Source organism: Trichechus manatus, unplaced genomic scaffold (assembly GCF_000243295.1).
Source record: "Trichechus manatus latirostris isolate Lorelei unplaced genomic scaffold, TriManLat1.0 scaffold00170, whole genome shotgun sequence".
NCBI lineage: Eukaryota > Metazoa > Chordata > Mammalia > Sirenia > Trichechidae > Trichechus > Trichechus manatus.
The window spans coordinates 4,661,274-4,675,296 of NW_004444106.1; the positions used below are offsets into that span (position 1 = coordinate 4,661,274).

Consider the following 14,023-nt stretch of genomic DNA (forward strand, 5'->3'; position numbering starts at 1 on the left):
CAGTCATTTTGATGTCACCCCCTCTAACAGTGTTACCCACTGTGGTCTGCAACCCTCCACCCCCCTAGTGAGCCACTGCCCTACGGGACAGCTCTACTCTGTCACATGGACTTGCTATGAGTGGAAAATTGATTTGCCTGATGAATCTAAAGGAAAGCAGATCACCAGGCCTTTCTTCCCGCTGAGTGGGGTCCAATCACCGACCTTTAGGTTATTAGTTGAGTGAACCGCTATGAGAGCAAACCCTTCAAAGAAGATGGAGAGTTACTCCTGCCGAAATCCATGGGTTTGATGTAAAGGCCATAATGGATGCAGGTGTGAAAGCACCTTGAAAGAAAAGAGTGCCTGTTATTACTCAGAAAATTCCTTTTAAACTGCTATAATAGCATATGCCGCAACAGCAAAACACAGAACCTTAAAACTATCTTGTTTGTAGAAAGACGTCCTTTGTCCACAGGCCAAGTATTTGAAAATACCACCCACTCAATTGGCACAAATCTCCAGGGTCCCAAGAGAAGCAACCATTGCAGTTTTGTGAAACCCGCCATCCTGGCTTCACTTTGATCTTCCTCTGTCTACACACCTGTTTCAGTTTCTCCGCGACAGACATACAATTACTAAGTATTATTATTGCTTGATAATAACTATAATTATTACAAGCACTGCCCGAGATGGAAAAGACAGGAGAAATCGAATCATCATACGGACTGCTGCCTGAACTGGAGCGTCTGTTTGTATCAAGTAAAACCTGAGCCCCATTTCCACCTTCCCCCGCATTTCCTCTGGGCGGACAAGCTGAGGCCAGGAAACGTCAAAGCGGGTGCCATGACCACCCAAGGGCAGGAGCTGAGACCAGAGATTCGGGAACCGAGATGCAAAATCCTCCCGCACTCCTAGAGAGGTCCCGGAAGCGCAACGCAGTCCCGGAAGGCGAGACTCTGAAACACTTCCGGTCTTTGTGACTCATTGTGTCTGTGTCGAGGCATCGGGAGGGCCTAGGTTTGTGTCCAGCGCCGTTCGGCCGGCCTGAACCCCAGAGTCAGCTCCCCTTTTTCGCCCAGCTCCCCCAGGGCGCTCCCGGGGCTCACGGTGAGACTTGGGTCTGGCCTCTGGGGAGGGCGGGCGGGGGCGCAGGGGTGTGTGCGTGAGGGTGGGCTCTGCAGCTGCGGCACCGGGATCCCCCTCCCGGCGGCCCGGGCGGAGTGTGAAGAGAGTCCATGCCCCTGCCCCCTCCCATGCCCGGCTGTAGGAAGCGTCGTCTGAGAGACATCCCCGCCCCATCCCCGGGCCCAGGCGGGGAACGGCGAGGGTTTAGTGGCCGGACTGGGATGGGGTGCCTCGGAAACTTGGGGTGCCTCGCCCGCAGTGTCGTCATAGTCGTTTGACGTTTCTGAGAACAGGGTCGTAAGCGACCCTATTTTTCTGCTTTTCATTCGTCGCCATTTGCTTTAATTCCGGTGAGAGATTTTTTTTTTTTTTTTTTCGGAGAACTCTGGAACCTCAAGGAGTAAAATGCAGAAGGCCGCGATATGGACACGTTTTGACGTGCCGCATACGTGTTTTCAGATCACCTGTTTTCCCTCACCCCACCCCCGCCACTTAAGGGTGATTAAAGAATATTTGAAGCCTGGTCATAGTGATTCAGATCTAGTAGAGAATATATACATCCCATTCTCTTTCTTCCAGCTTTCTAGGATTTTTTAAAAAGTTGTCTGGGAGATAGATGGATTTTTCATTTTTGGTAATTCATCTGCTTTACTTGGAGTGCGTAAAGAGTGAAGGAAATTTGTAGAAATTGCATTGGGCCATTAGGAGACTGACTGGCTGAGTGACCTTGGATGAGACAAGACATTCACAAACTCAGTTTTGTCATCAATAAAATTAACTAGATTTCTCAAAAGGCCCTTCCATCTTTGAAATTATTTGGTCAGTGTAACTGAAAAATTCAGCTACGGTTTTGCCTAACGTTACCCCCTTCCCCTCCTTTTCTGCAGTGCGTCCAGTACACAATACGATACTTTCATTATAAAGAGTGGCTGTTACATGGCCTGGGACCAAAGAAAGCATTTATTGTACAGGCCAGTGCTAGGCGGATTGGAGGCCTTCAATAAATACTTGTAGAATTGAATTGTGGAGAATTCATTGCAGCCAGCAACAAAGCGCTGTTACTATATTCTGGCCAAATGTGGAGAAATAGCTTTATTACACAGGGATCAATAATGAGAATTTGCCCCAGAATGTTGCTCCAGGTTTATATTGACTCTAAAATGTGCAGTTCTTGTTCATCATTTCAGGCAGTTTTCACCAATTTTGACATTCTAAATTTTTCTCACATTTTATATTGCATCTAAATACAGACTATGGTTATATTAAATCTTACCTTTTCATTCTAAAGTGGTATCAGTATTCTTTGGATAGGTAGCTGTCTTTTAAAGGTAGCTTTTTCATACTTTAAAACAGCTTACAGCTGTTAAAAAATGGAGGTGCAGGTTATTTGACTTTTCAGTATTACACCCTAGAAGAGATACTGACCTGTTTAGAAAATAATCTTGGAATAAACGAAGCTTGTAACTCCAAGCCTTTTTTATAAGAAAATAGTTTGTATTTATCCTTGGTGAGAACTGATTGCCGGGGATAATCTTATCTAAAGTGCATTGGATGTCAGAATGTTTTTCAGTTTTTCAGCTCAAAGGGTCCCTAAAGGTGGTTTCTCTGCCCCTCCGCCCTCACCTTCACCCCCCATTTGACAGATAAGGACTCTTAACTGCCAGAGAGGTTAAGTAACTTACTCAGGAATATGTGACTTATTTGTGGGAGACTAGCATTCAGGTGTTCCATCCTGTGCTGCTTTCACTTACAGGATTTCTCCCATTGCTTAATCTTTTAAGCAGACTGAAGATTGAAACGTACAGTTACACCTCTTAAGTTTATTGAGAAATTAAATATAATGGCTTTTATGTTGTTGTTAGGTGTTGTTGAATCAGTTCCAACTCATAGTGACTCAGTGTACAACAGAACAAAACACTGCCTGGTCCTGCATCATCCTCAAAATCGTTGCTGTGCTTGAGCCCATTGTTAGAGCCACTGTGTCAGTCCATCTCATTGAGGGTCTTCCTGTTTTTTGCTGACCCTTAACCAACCATGCTGTCCTTTTCCACGGACTGGTCCATCCTAATAACATGTCCAAAGTATGTGAGACAAAAGTCTCACTATGAATGCCAGGCACTGGCACTGTTTTAAGTGCTTTGTATATGTTAACTTATTTAATCCTCACAATAACTTTCATGAGACAAATATTGTTTTGTATCCCCATTATTCCGATGAGGAACCTGATGCAAAGAGAGGTTCGACTGCCTAAGGTTATTAGCTAGGAAGTGGTGGAGCAACTTAATGCTAATGTGAAACCCTTCTAAGTAGCCAGTAGGGCTCATTTGGGGGTGAGATTGAGGGCTTTATAGATGGGTAAAAAAATAGTGACATTGTAAATTCAATCAAATATTTTTAAAAACTAATGTTTGTAGGGAATCATGCTAAATGGTCTAAGAGGTACAAAGAAGTGTACCATTTTAAGGAGCCCTGGTAGCACAATGGTTAAGTGCTGGGCTGCTAACCAAAAGGTTGGGGGTTCGAACCCACCAGCTCCACAGGAGAAAAGACCTATCAATCTGCTCCTGTAAAGATTAAAGCCTTGGAAACCCTGTGGGCAGCTCTACTCTGTCCTGTAGGGTCACTGTGAGTCAGAATCAACTTAACGGCACACGACAACAACAACTGAGGAGAAAGGCATGAAAAATTAAATTACAGAGAAAGAAAAATAAGAAATGACATACCAGATGATTGGTGGAGACCTTTAGGGCCGTGCATTTAAAGGCAGGAGAGAAGACTGTGTGCTCAGATCACCTTGAAAACCTAAAATAAAACCCAGGCCTTCCACTATTGCTGTGGCTTTTCTCTGGCCCAGAGTAGAGCACAGAAATGCTTAGGCGGTGGGGACAAGGACCTGTCCCAAGTGGAAGAAGAGAAAATGTGCCCATGCCCTCATCCCTGTCCTTTTGAGTCTCACTTCGTCTTCCTGTTGATTCTCACTGACCCAAGGAGCATCCTGCTCTTTAAAACTCTGACCTAGGACTGGGCACAAATCAAAATTCCTTTCCCACATTCTCAGTAATGTAGCTGAGACAGGATAGAATGTTCACAGAAGTAGAGATTCTGCTGCAAGGCTAGCTACCACTCTAGTTCTACTCAGTTATCCTGTTTGAAGCCCCCCACCCCTTTAAATTTTAGATGCTCCCCACTTGCACCTCCTGCTGCGTCTCCTCCCTTTTCACAGGAAGGCTTTCAGTCACACAGATCTCTGCTGAGAACAGTGGATGGCAGATGGAGCTGCAGGCCCATTCCTGAGTTGACAGTTGGTCATTCTTCACAGGCCTTCATTTTAGAAAGATTCTCTATGTGCAGGGAAGCCCTTCTTTACCCCATGTGTTGGCTATAGAATGAGTATGGTATGATGATTGAAGAACTTGCACTGAGGAGTCACACAGACCTAGGTTCAAATCCTGCCTCTACCATTTACTTGCTGTGTGACCTTAGGTAAGCTGTTTAACTTCAGTAAACCTCACTTTTTCATTGTAAAGTGAGAATGATAATCGTACCTACCTCCTAAGATTGTTGTGTTTTAGTGAAATGCTTAATACCTGGTACCTAGAAAGCACTCAGTAAACACTGGCTCTTACTATTATGCCTCCTATAATAGAGTCCTTAAATTGAAGAGAGATGAGGAGCAAGTGACATTTAAACTTAGCTCAGCAGGAAGACGAAGTGAGACCCAAGACCCAAGTAGGATTTGAAAAGGCTGAGAGGATTAGCTGAGACATTGAGTATGATGTGAGGAAAGGATGGAGATAGAAATACAAGGCATATTAGGAAATAGTGATTAGACCCATTTTGCTGGGTGGGTAGTGTTCACGGAAGGGACTGATGAGAAATGAAGCTTGAGTGGGAAATTGGAACCAGGTACTGGAGGGTATTGACTGCAAGCGTTTAGGAAGAATAATCTGAGAGTAAGGTAGGGAATGAATTGTGGGTGGGAGGTAGGGAGAAAATAAAGGCAGGGAACCAGCAAGAGGAAGCTGTACTTGATGGGACTAGATGGGAAAATGATTGTGAACTAAGAATTACTTCTCCCTGGTGCTTGGAGACTGAATGCTTGTAAGGAGGGAGGAGTCAAAGAATATAAGGTTTTAAGCCTGAGTGATTGGGATATTAGAATATTCTATTCACTAATTGCCACTAAAGGCAATAAGAGGATGACAGGGGGAGCTGGGATCCTTTGGGTAGTTCTTAATTCTTTTATTTAGCTTAACAGAGTTAAACTCTGTGCCAGGTGCTCTAAGAGATAAGTACAAAGAAGGCAAGAGTCCCTGCCCTTAAAGAATTTAAAATTAGTTGGAAGGTGTGGCTAGAACTGCAACCTCAATAATGAAAATACAAGGAAAATATTAAGCACCGTAAGATAGAAAATAGGAGAGTACTAAGATGGTTCAAAGGAGGAAGATATTTAATTCCGAAAGTCAGGAGAGATTTATCTATCTTGAAGAAAGAGCAAATATTTGATCAATGGGGTTGATAACAGTAGAAGCTTGTTCACGGCAAAGGGACGAAGATGAAAAATCACAACCCATCTTTCTCGTCCTGTTGCTGTCGAGTCGATTCTGACTCAGAGCGACCCTACAGAACAGAGTGCAACTGCCCCATAGGGTTTCCAAGGAGCACCTGGTGGATTTGAACTGCTGACCTTTTAGTTAGCAGCTGAGCTCTTAGCGACTGTGCCACCAGGGCTCCAGCCCATCTTTAGGGAACATTAATAGGCCAGATAGGCTGAAATATGGGGGATCATTGCTAAGAAATGTAGTGGGAAATAAGACTGGAAAAGTAGAGTAGGGTGTGTCATGAAGGCTCTTGAATAAATGCTAAATTGGTAAATATCAGGGATTCAGTGATGGTAATTGAAGAGAAGGCATGTTTTGGCAATACTGTTCTGACATTGGTACATTGTTTATATTTGAACAGGAAGGAATTAAAGCTAGAGAAATGATGTGGGACTATGGCACTAGTCTAGGCAGGAGAAAAAACAAAAAAGCCAGTTGCCATTGAGTCAGTTCCAATTCATGGCAACCCAGTGTGCGTCAGAGTAGAACTGTGTGGGCTGATTTATTGGAAGTAGATCGCCAGGCCTTTCTTCAACTCACCTGTGGGTGGAGTTCAACCTCCAACCTTTTGGTTAACCATTTGCACCACTCAGGGGCTCCAGGTTAGAGATAAAGTGATAGTAAATAATTGTGGGAGGTATAACAGGAAAAGATACAATCTTTCTGCTTTTCAGAAGGAAGTGAAAGAAACTAAGGTTTAAAGGAATTATTTAGCCTCTGCTTGGGAAAAGCTAACCAAGGGAGTGAAATCTTGGACTGCCCTACTCCCCACCTCTTCCTGTTGAGATCCTGTCTACTCCTGATGCCCCAGCTCCCAGGGGACCTCTTCCACGAAGCTCCCTTCCTGTTAACCTGAAGCTCCCTTACTGTTAACCCGTCAGTTTCTTTGCCCTCGGGGCTCTTCTAGCACTTTCATTGAAACCTCCATAGAACACTTGGCACATTTTGCTTTGTACTGTAATTATTTGTGTAAAATAGAAATCATGCTTCTCATCTTTTTGTTCCCTTCAGTCTAGCAGAATACCTTGCATATTGTAGATAAGCAGGAAATTTTTAGGAAATGAAGTAAGTGTAGCAGTAAAGACTTTAGAGATAACGCTGATCTGAAGTTGAAAAGCCAGGGAGGGTGGGGTACAAAAGGATTCTGATGGAATCAGTGGCAGAGGCTAGAATATGGTTGCACTACTGACTTTCGCCACTTCAGAATCATTGGAGAAATTACCTAATTCCCAAATTTCCTTTAAATTTATATAAAAAGCCTTTTTGAATATGTTATTGTATGCCATTGAGTCAATTCTAACTCATAGTGGCCCTATAGGACATAGTAGAACTGCCCCATAGGTTTTACAAGGAGCGGCTGGTGGATTCGAACTGCCAACCTTTTGGTTAGCAGCCTGAGCTCTTAACCACTTCGCCACCAGGGCTCCTTTTGAATATAGTGTTCTTTTAAAAAAAACCAAACGCACTGCTGTCGAGTCGATTCCGACTCATAGCGACCCTGTAAGACAGAATAGAACTGCCCCGTGGGGTTTCAAAGGCTGTAAATCTTTCCGGAAGCTGATTGCCACATCTTTCTCCCATGGAGCAGCTGTTGGGTTCAAATTGCCAGCCTTTTGATTAGCAGCCAAACTCTTTAACCACTGTGCTGCCAGGGCTCACTGTTATTATATAGACTGTTATTTTAACAAAGATTTCTATTTCTCAAAAGAAAAACATGAAGTAGAACAGCTGCTCCTGTGATGAATCTCAGATTAAAACCATATTGTTGTGATTAAAACAGTAGTCTTAAAGCTTTTTTGGTCACAACTTCCTATCAGTAAAAACAATTACTTATAAAAATTTACATACATACTGTTCATACACACTATGAATATTTTATATAAGGCAAAAAATTAATTGTGCTATTTTAAAATAATTTTTGTGTTAGTAAAGGTACATGAACGCTTTTCTGCTAAAATTAATAGTTTTTTAGTGACAGCCGTGTGATTAAAAATGCAAGTTTGAAACTCTTGGTTCAGCTTATGGTGATACAGCAATTGGATGGTCTGTTTCTAAAACTACAGTTTGCTACTTAGTTTTGATGGCTGTCCCAGGTGGAAAAGATACTTCACAAAGATTTATAAATTCAAACGGAAGAATTCCATTGTCAGCTCTGTTTGTTAACACATGATTGGTCCTCTCTACCAACCACGTTAAAGTTTTGTTGTTGAAATTCAGCTGGTACATTTCCATTTTCTGTAACCTTAAAGCAGTTGTTGTTACAAACTAATCAGAAGGTGGTGCTTTATATTTTTATCAAATGGGCTCAAGACCCATTGAAATTTTTCATTTAGAAGATTTTTAAACAGGTCAGAAAATATTTCCAAATTTTTAAAATATGTAGATGTAACAGTTTCCCCAGGATACTTAATAGCATTTTTGACAGAATTTACATAACAGTAGGAATATTTCCCAACATACATCTGTTTCCATAATTGTTCTTTCCTCACATTTTTTTAAAGCAGTCACTTTCTCACTCATAAGTTGACTTCTTGTTTGATACAGATAACGGTTTTTGCCTCCTGATCTAGCTGCGGAAGACTTTGTACTAGGCTGGAAGCTTCAGCTGGGCCATTTTTTGTTATTCACTTGTGTTGGCATCATTAGTACTTCTTCTAATTGTAATTTTTCTGCAAGAATCTTTTAAGCCACTTGTCTTCACTTTTGTGAAGGTGAGATTAGTTAAAGCTGGATAAAATGATCCATTATTCCACATAACTGGCCCCAGATAAACTGCGATACATGAAAGTACCTAAAAGTTAACAATGAGTGAGGACACCCTGCCAACTCCTCTGTGTGATGGGGCTCTAGCTCTTCTCTTGGGATGTATCACGCGCTGTATGTGACGTGACGATTAAACATTTAGACTGAGGGAAGGGTGTTGGTGCTTATTTGTACGTTAAATATAGGTTGATTGCTCTCGTTTCTACAATAGAAATAAACATTCTGCTATTTTCTTTGTGCATCCCCAGCGGATCATCTTGTACATTGGAGACCAAAGTTTTAACCTTATACCAAGGCACCCATAAATATAATAAAAATAGCAAGATAGTACATCAGCATTTCCTAGAGCCTCAAGTTTGGCTTGAATGTTGACTTTACTAGGTAGCCATCTGATACTGAGCACATTCCTTAAGCTTTCTAAGCCTCAGTTATATCATCTATAAAATGATACTAACAGTTCTGCCTAACTGCTAGTGTTGCTGTGAGGATGAAATAATATTGTGTGTATACTGCTTTAAGCCTGATGCCTGGCACACTGCTGTCATTCATCTCTCCCCGGGCTAAGAACTGTAAATGAATGATTTCATGACCTGCTGTCTGCCTGGAAGTGAGGTGCTCTGACTCCAGGCAGACACCCTGAGGGTGGAATTCACCTGCTTGAGGTTTCTGTTTGCAAACTTTAATATTTAAAGTGACAATGGAAGCAGTACAGCTCACAATTTATTTTCTTTACTATTAACTTTTTTTCCTTTTTACTAATTTTTTTTAATACTTCAGGAATAGTACAGAAATAATATCATAACGCATCTCCTAGGACAGAAGGGACATCACAGACCCTATTTGGATCAAGTCTGAATGATGACTGCTGAATCAAGGGAAGCTACAGGTCTGTCCCCCCAGGCTGCACAGGAGAAGGATGGTATTGTAATAGTGAAGGTAGAAGAGGAAGATGAGGAAGACCACATGTGGGGGCAAGATTCCAGCTTGCAGGAGACACCTCCTCCCGACCCAGAGATATTCCGCCAACGTTTCAGGCACTTCTGTTACCAGAACACTTTCGGGCCTCGAGAGGCTCTTAGTCGACTTAAGGAGCTTTGTCATCAGTGGCTACGACCAGAGATAAACACCAAGGAGCAGATCCTAGAGCTCCTAGTGCTGGAGCAGTTCCTGTCCATTCTGCCCAAGGAGCTGCAAGTCTGGCTGCAGGAATACCGTCCAGATAGTGGAGAGGAGGCTGTGACCCTTTTGGAGGATTTGGAGCTTGATTTATCAGGACAGCAGGTAAGAAGAGGTGAAACCTATTTTGTTTTAGCAGGGTGTGGACTTTGAGGCTGGATTAAGGAGAAAGTAACTGATGTTGGTTATTCTCCCTGCTCCCCTCGCATATTAAAATGTATTCTGGCCTTTGCTGCCCCCCAGCATCCACTGGTATACTTACGCTTTCTTCTTTAATATTTTAATTCCTATTTTGAAAAGTGATTTACTCACAAGCCCAACCTGTTTGTCCTCAGGTCCCAGGTCAAGTTCATGGACCTGAGATGCTCACAAGGGGGATGGTGCCTCTGGATCCAGTACAGGAGTCTTCCAGCTTTGAGCTTCATCCTGAGGCTGCCCAGTCACATTTCAAGCATTCATCTCGGAAACCCCGCCTCTTACAATCACGAGGTAAGGAGGAAGATTTGATTTGGGATAAAAAAGTAACTGCATTGGTTGAAATGTGATAAAGCTCTTCAGGATAGGATTGTCCCCTCTCTGTTACTGAGTGCCTGTAATGAAAACGCATGCTTGTTTTTGTAATACATGATTGTCATTATTCCTAAATACTAGGGGAAATAAAACTTATAGACAATCTTAGGACCAACTCTTAGGAGTTAAATTACTGAAGAGGGAAATGGAATATGCTTAATGACCTTGGATGGACATCACATTATTTATTTATTGAATTGTTAGCATCCTTGATATCAAGCAGATTTTTAACAGGAAAGTGTTGGGAAGAGATAGTTTATTATTTCCAGCCTAAGTTTTGAAATATTCTAGTATGTTATAAATTATCTTAAAAAGGATCGTAAATCTTTAAACCCATTTTACTTATAATACATAAAGATATATAAAAAGATCACTCTTTTCAAAATTATTTTAAAATGAATTCAGAATATCAAACAATGAGAAAGGATGAAAAAATTTTTAATTTGTTTTTGGTTGAGGGAGATGAGAAAAACAGTTCACGGTCATATAAATAAGAATCAGTTTAATTTTTTTTTTTTTCTTTTGAGAAAAATATATCTTTATGTGATTTTAAAATCAAAGTAGGTGCATAGAATGACAGTAAAACAATCAAATAATAAAAGTAGAGTTATTTTAAGGAGAGTTAGTAAAGGTATGTTCCTTAAGCACTATGTTTATTTGTGATGACATTTAGGATAGGAATATTAGATCATGGAGCTTAAGGACCCATTCTCTGCTCTGCATTCCTGAGGATAGCAATAGGCATATGCTGGAGAAATCATGGAAATCAGTGTACTTTATGTGTAACTCCACCACCATATCTGAGGGTGTTTCCACATTCCACGAGCAAAAGTCAGAGAGGGTGAACTCAGGAAACTAGGGTGGATATTCATGGTCGTAAGTGCCACATTAGAACTTTAAGGTGCCAGAGCAATCATTTTAGAGATGCTGGTACATATAATTGTCATTCAGTAATTCTCGGGTGAATTGAGGCATATGCATTTATTCTCAATTTCCTCTTTGTCCTATTCAACTTCCAGGGTGTTTCCTAACTCACAGAAGGTCAAAGTGCTAGATACTTGATTTTTTTTTTTTGCTTTAGCTTATCTTATTACTGTTACAGGCATTAGTGATTCAGTTTCAAATTTATTTCTCTAATATCTTCACAGCTCAGTAACCTCATCTGTTTACCAATGACATTTCCAAATCTAATATTACTTACGATGGAGGTGGATTTTAATTTTACAGTTTAAAATTTTTCTCATTCTTCCTACATATTGTAGTTAGTGTGATCATATATTACAAATGTCTTTATCATGTAAGAGTGCCACTCCATGCCTTTATACACTTGTAAACATCTCACAAGCATTTTAACCATGTATATATTTAATTAAAAAACTTATCTATTGTGGCCAAAAGAGGGAGAAAGTAGAGGGACGAAAATTGGCGAAACTTAGCTAGAGGTAAGAAGACCCCCTTCCTATCTGCCTTTCAAGATGTTGCTAAAGATTTTTAAAGCTGCATGGCATTTTTCATAGCTGTAGGCATAAGTGGGATTCTGATATCCTGGTACTGTTCCTTGGACTGGAGAAAAATTAAGAGCTAGATTTGAATCATGGGCTGAATTATCACTCACTTCTGCAGCAAAGAATAAGAATGTGAGTTCTAGTCCTGGCTGTACCACTCTTAACTCTGTGACATTAGGCTGGTCCTTTACCCTCTCAGGACCTCAGTTTCCTCTCCTTTAGAACAAAGGGGTTGGACTAGGCAATTTTAAGGACGCTTTTTGTGATTCCTTGTGACTGTTGCTTGAGGTTGGAAGTCTTTGGAAAACAGAGACCATACTTTATCATATATTCTCTGTAGTTAGTTATTCTGTAATTGAACATTGAACGTGCTAGTGCAGGAAAGAGAGTGGCCCTGGGTCCTTCTTTGAAGGGAGGCCTCAGAGCAGAGCTGGTTTGACTCACAGCTCCTTTCTCCTCCCTCAGCTCTACCTGCTTCCCACGTTCCTGCCCCTCCTCGTGAGGGGAGTCCCAGAGACCAGGCGATGGCATCTGCACTATTCACAGCAGATTCCCAGGTGAGCTGTGGGCCCCTCTGCCCTCGTAAGTCCTTTGTATTTGCCTCTCTCCCTGGAGCTCTTTTATCATCTCCTCCCAGGACACTCACCCTTGATGCCCTTGCCCACAGAGAAATCTTAGAAGCCACTTTCCACTTGCTGTCTTTCCACTGCAAACCCCTAATCCACCAGAGCCTGTTAAGGCCACATTTTCTTTCCCAGCAGCCAGTATGTTTGCAGACAACTTTTCCCTGACTCCAGGTGTGGGCAATGGGATTGTCCCTGAGCTTTGGAGGAACTGAGTGTGGGGATCTCATATTATTTCAGGCAATGGTGAAGATCGAGGACATGGCCGTGTCCCTCATCCTGGAGGAATGGGGATGTCAGAACCTGGCTCGGAGGAATCTCAATAGGGACAACAGGCAGGAGACTTATGGGAACATGTTTTCCCAGGGTAAGACTGATGCAGGATCATTGTCTGATAAGATTTCTCTGCCTCTTTATTTGTTAGTTGTGGGATCTCTGGTGTACTCAGTTGAGAGTAGATGAGGATTTAGAGAATTCTGATCCCCTTTATTTGGACCAGGTAGAGAGTGAGAACATTTGTGTTCATTTAATCCCAAAAGCATGATACTGTGACTCCTTGATTCAAAGTGATTCTTTCTTTTTTTTTTTATACCTAGGTAGTTTTTGCTCTTTGAAATGAGAAACAGACTCTTATGCTCTGAGTTCTCACTTCTTCCAGCATCTAGTTACCTGAGAAGATTCTGCTCCACTCCTGGTGGGTTACAGTTTATGTCCCCCTGCTAGAGGAGTACCTGTATTTCCTAGTGGAGAGGGCCAGGTGAACTGATCATCAGTCTAATCCCAACCTGCAGTCCTGGCACATATCTGAACCTACCAAGCATCCTTTCATTGACTTTGTTTTTTTCCACTCTGTGTGAGCAGTGCTCAGAGACAGCTTTGTGTAACTCCACGAACTTGCCCCCGTACCTTCCTTATGATCAGGATTCCCAGTTTCCAAACCTAATCACGATCTTCTGTGAAGAGCTCTGGATCCTGGATGCGTAGTAAGAAAGGAACAAAGAAGTCCTAAGAGGTATCATCCAGATGAGACAAGGTGACACAGTTGATTTTCTCTCCTAATACGCTTACTTCTCAGTCAGGGCAGTATTAGTTTACCAGGCAGTACCAGCAAAAGAATTTATTTTGGAACATTTACATTGGTCTCTGCTAGACCTTAATGCCTAAGAATGCGCTACAAGTATCCCTCAAATAAGTACTGTAATAGGCAAGTCCACAGTGAGCCTTCTACCTGGGAAGGAAAGAGGGAGGGTGAATAAAGGGATGTTACTAAAGAAACTTCAGGTTTTGTTTTGAACCATAGGTATAAATGGGATTTATGGTTTCTTGGTACTTGTTCTTTGGACTAGATGAAAATTAAGCCAAAGAACTGATCCTTGTTTATGAGGTGGGTATTACTCACTCCAGTAACTTAAAAAAACATCGGGAACAGTCTGGGAGCTGTACAGATAGCCAAGAACTTTAGCTTGGAATCCAAAAGAAATGGTCTGATTTTTTCATTTTCACAACTGGTACAGTGTTTATGGTGATTTCATCACTAAAGTCCGGGGGTGGATATTTTCCAGCTCCTTGGATAAGGTGCCCTCAGGGGCCTATTTAGGATAGCACAGACCCACTAGAAAGCTTCGTTAAGGCCAACTAAATAAAGAAGAGTTGGGGTACTTTAGTTTTCCTAGACAAA

The 14,023-nt window shown here is 41.8% G+C and overlaps 1 protein-coding gene across 3 annotated transcripts in view; it reads left to right on the forward strand.

Moving 5' to 3' along the window:
• Positions 1-916: 916 nt before the first annotated feature.
• ZKSCAN1 (zinc finger with KRAB and SCAN domains 1) overlaps positions 917-14,023 on the forward strand; it is a 46,440-nt gene continuing 33,333 nt past the window's right edge. For 2 of the 3 annotated variants that reach the window (XR_002825665.1, XM_012558502.2), the window contains exons 1-5: positions 917-1,089; positions 9,249-9,752; positions 9,983-10,136; positions 12,188-12,279; positions 12,586-12,712. Coding sequence is in view for 2 of the 3 variants with exons in the window: in XM_012558502.2 (XP_012413956.1) it covers positions 9,327-9,752; positions 9,983-10,136; positions 12,188-12,279; positions 12,586-12,712 (799 nt within the window). In the remaining variant the exon portion in view is untranslated. The remainder of the gene's footprint in view (positions 1,090-9,248; positions 9,753-9,982; positions 10,137-12,187; positions 12,280-12,585; positions 12,713-14,023) is intronic. The other variant, XM_023741056.1, reaches the window with a different exon arrangement.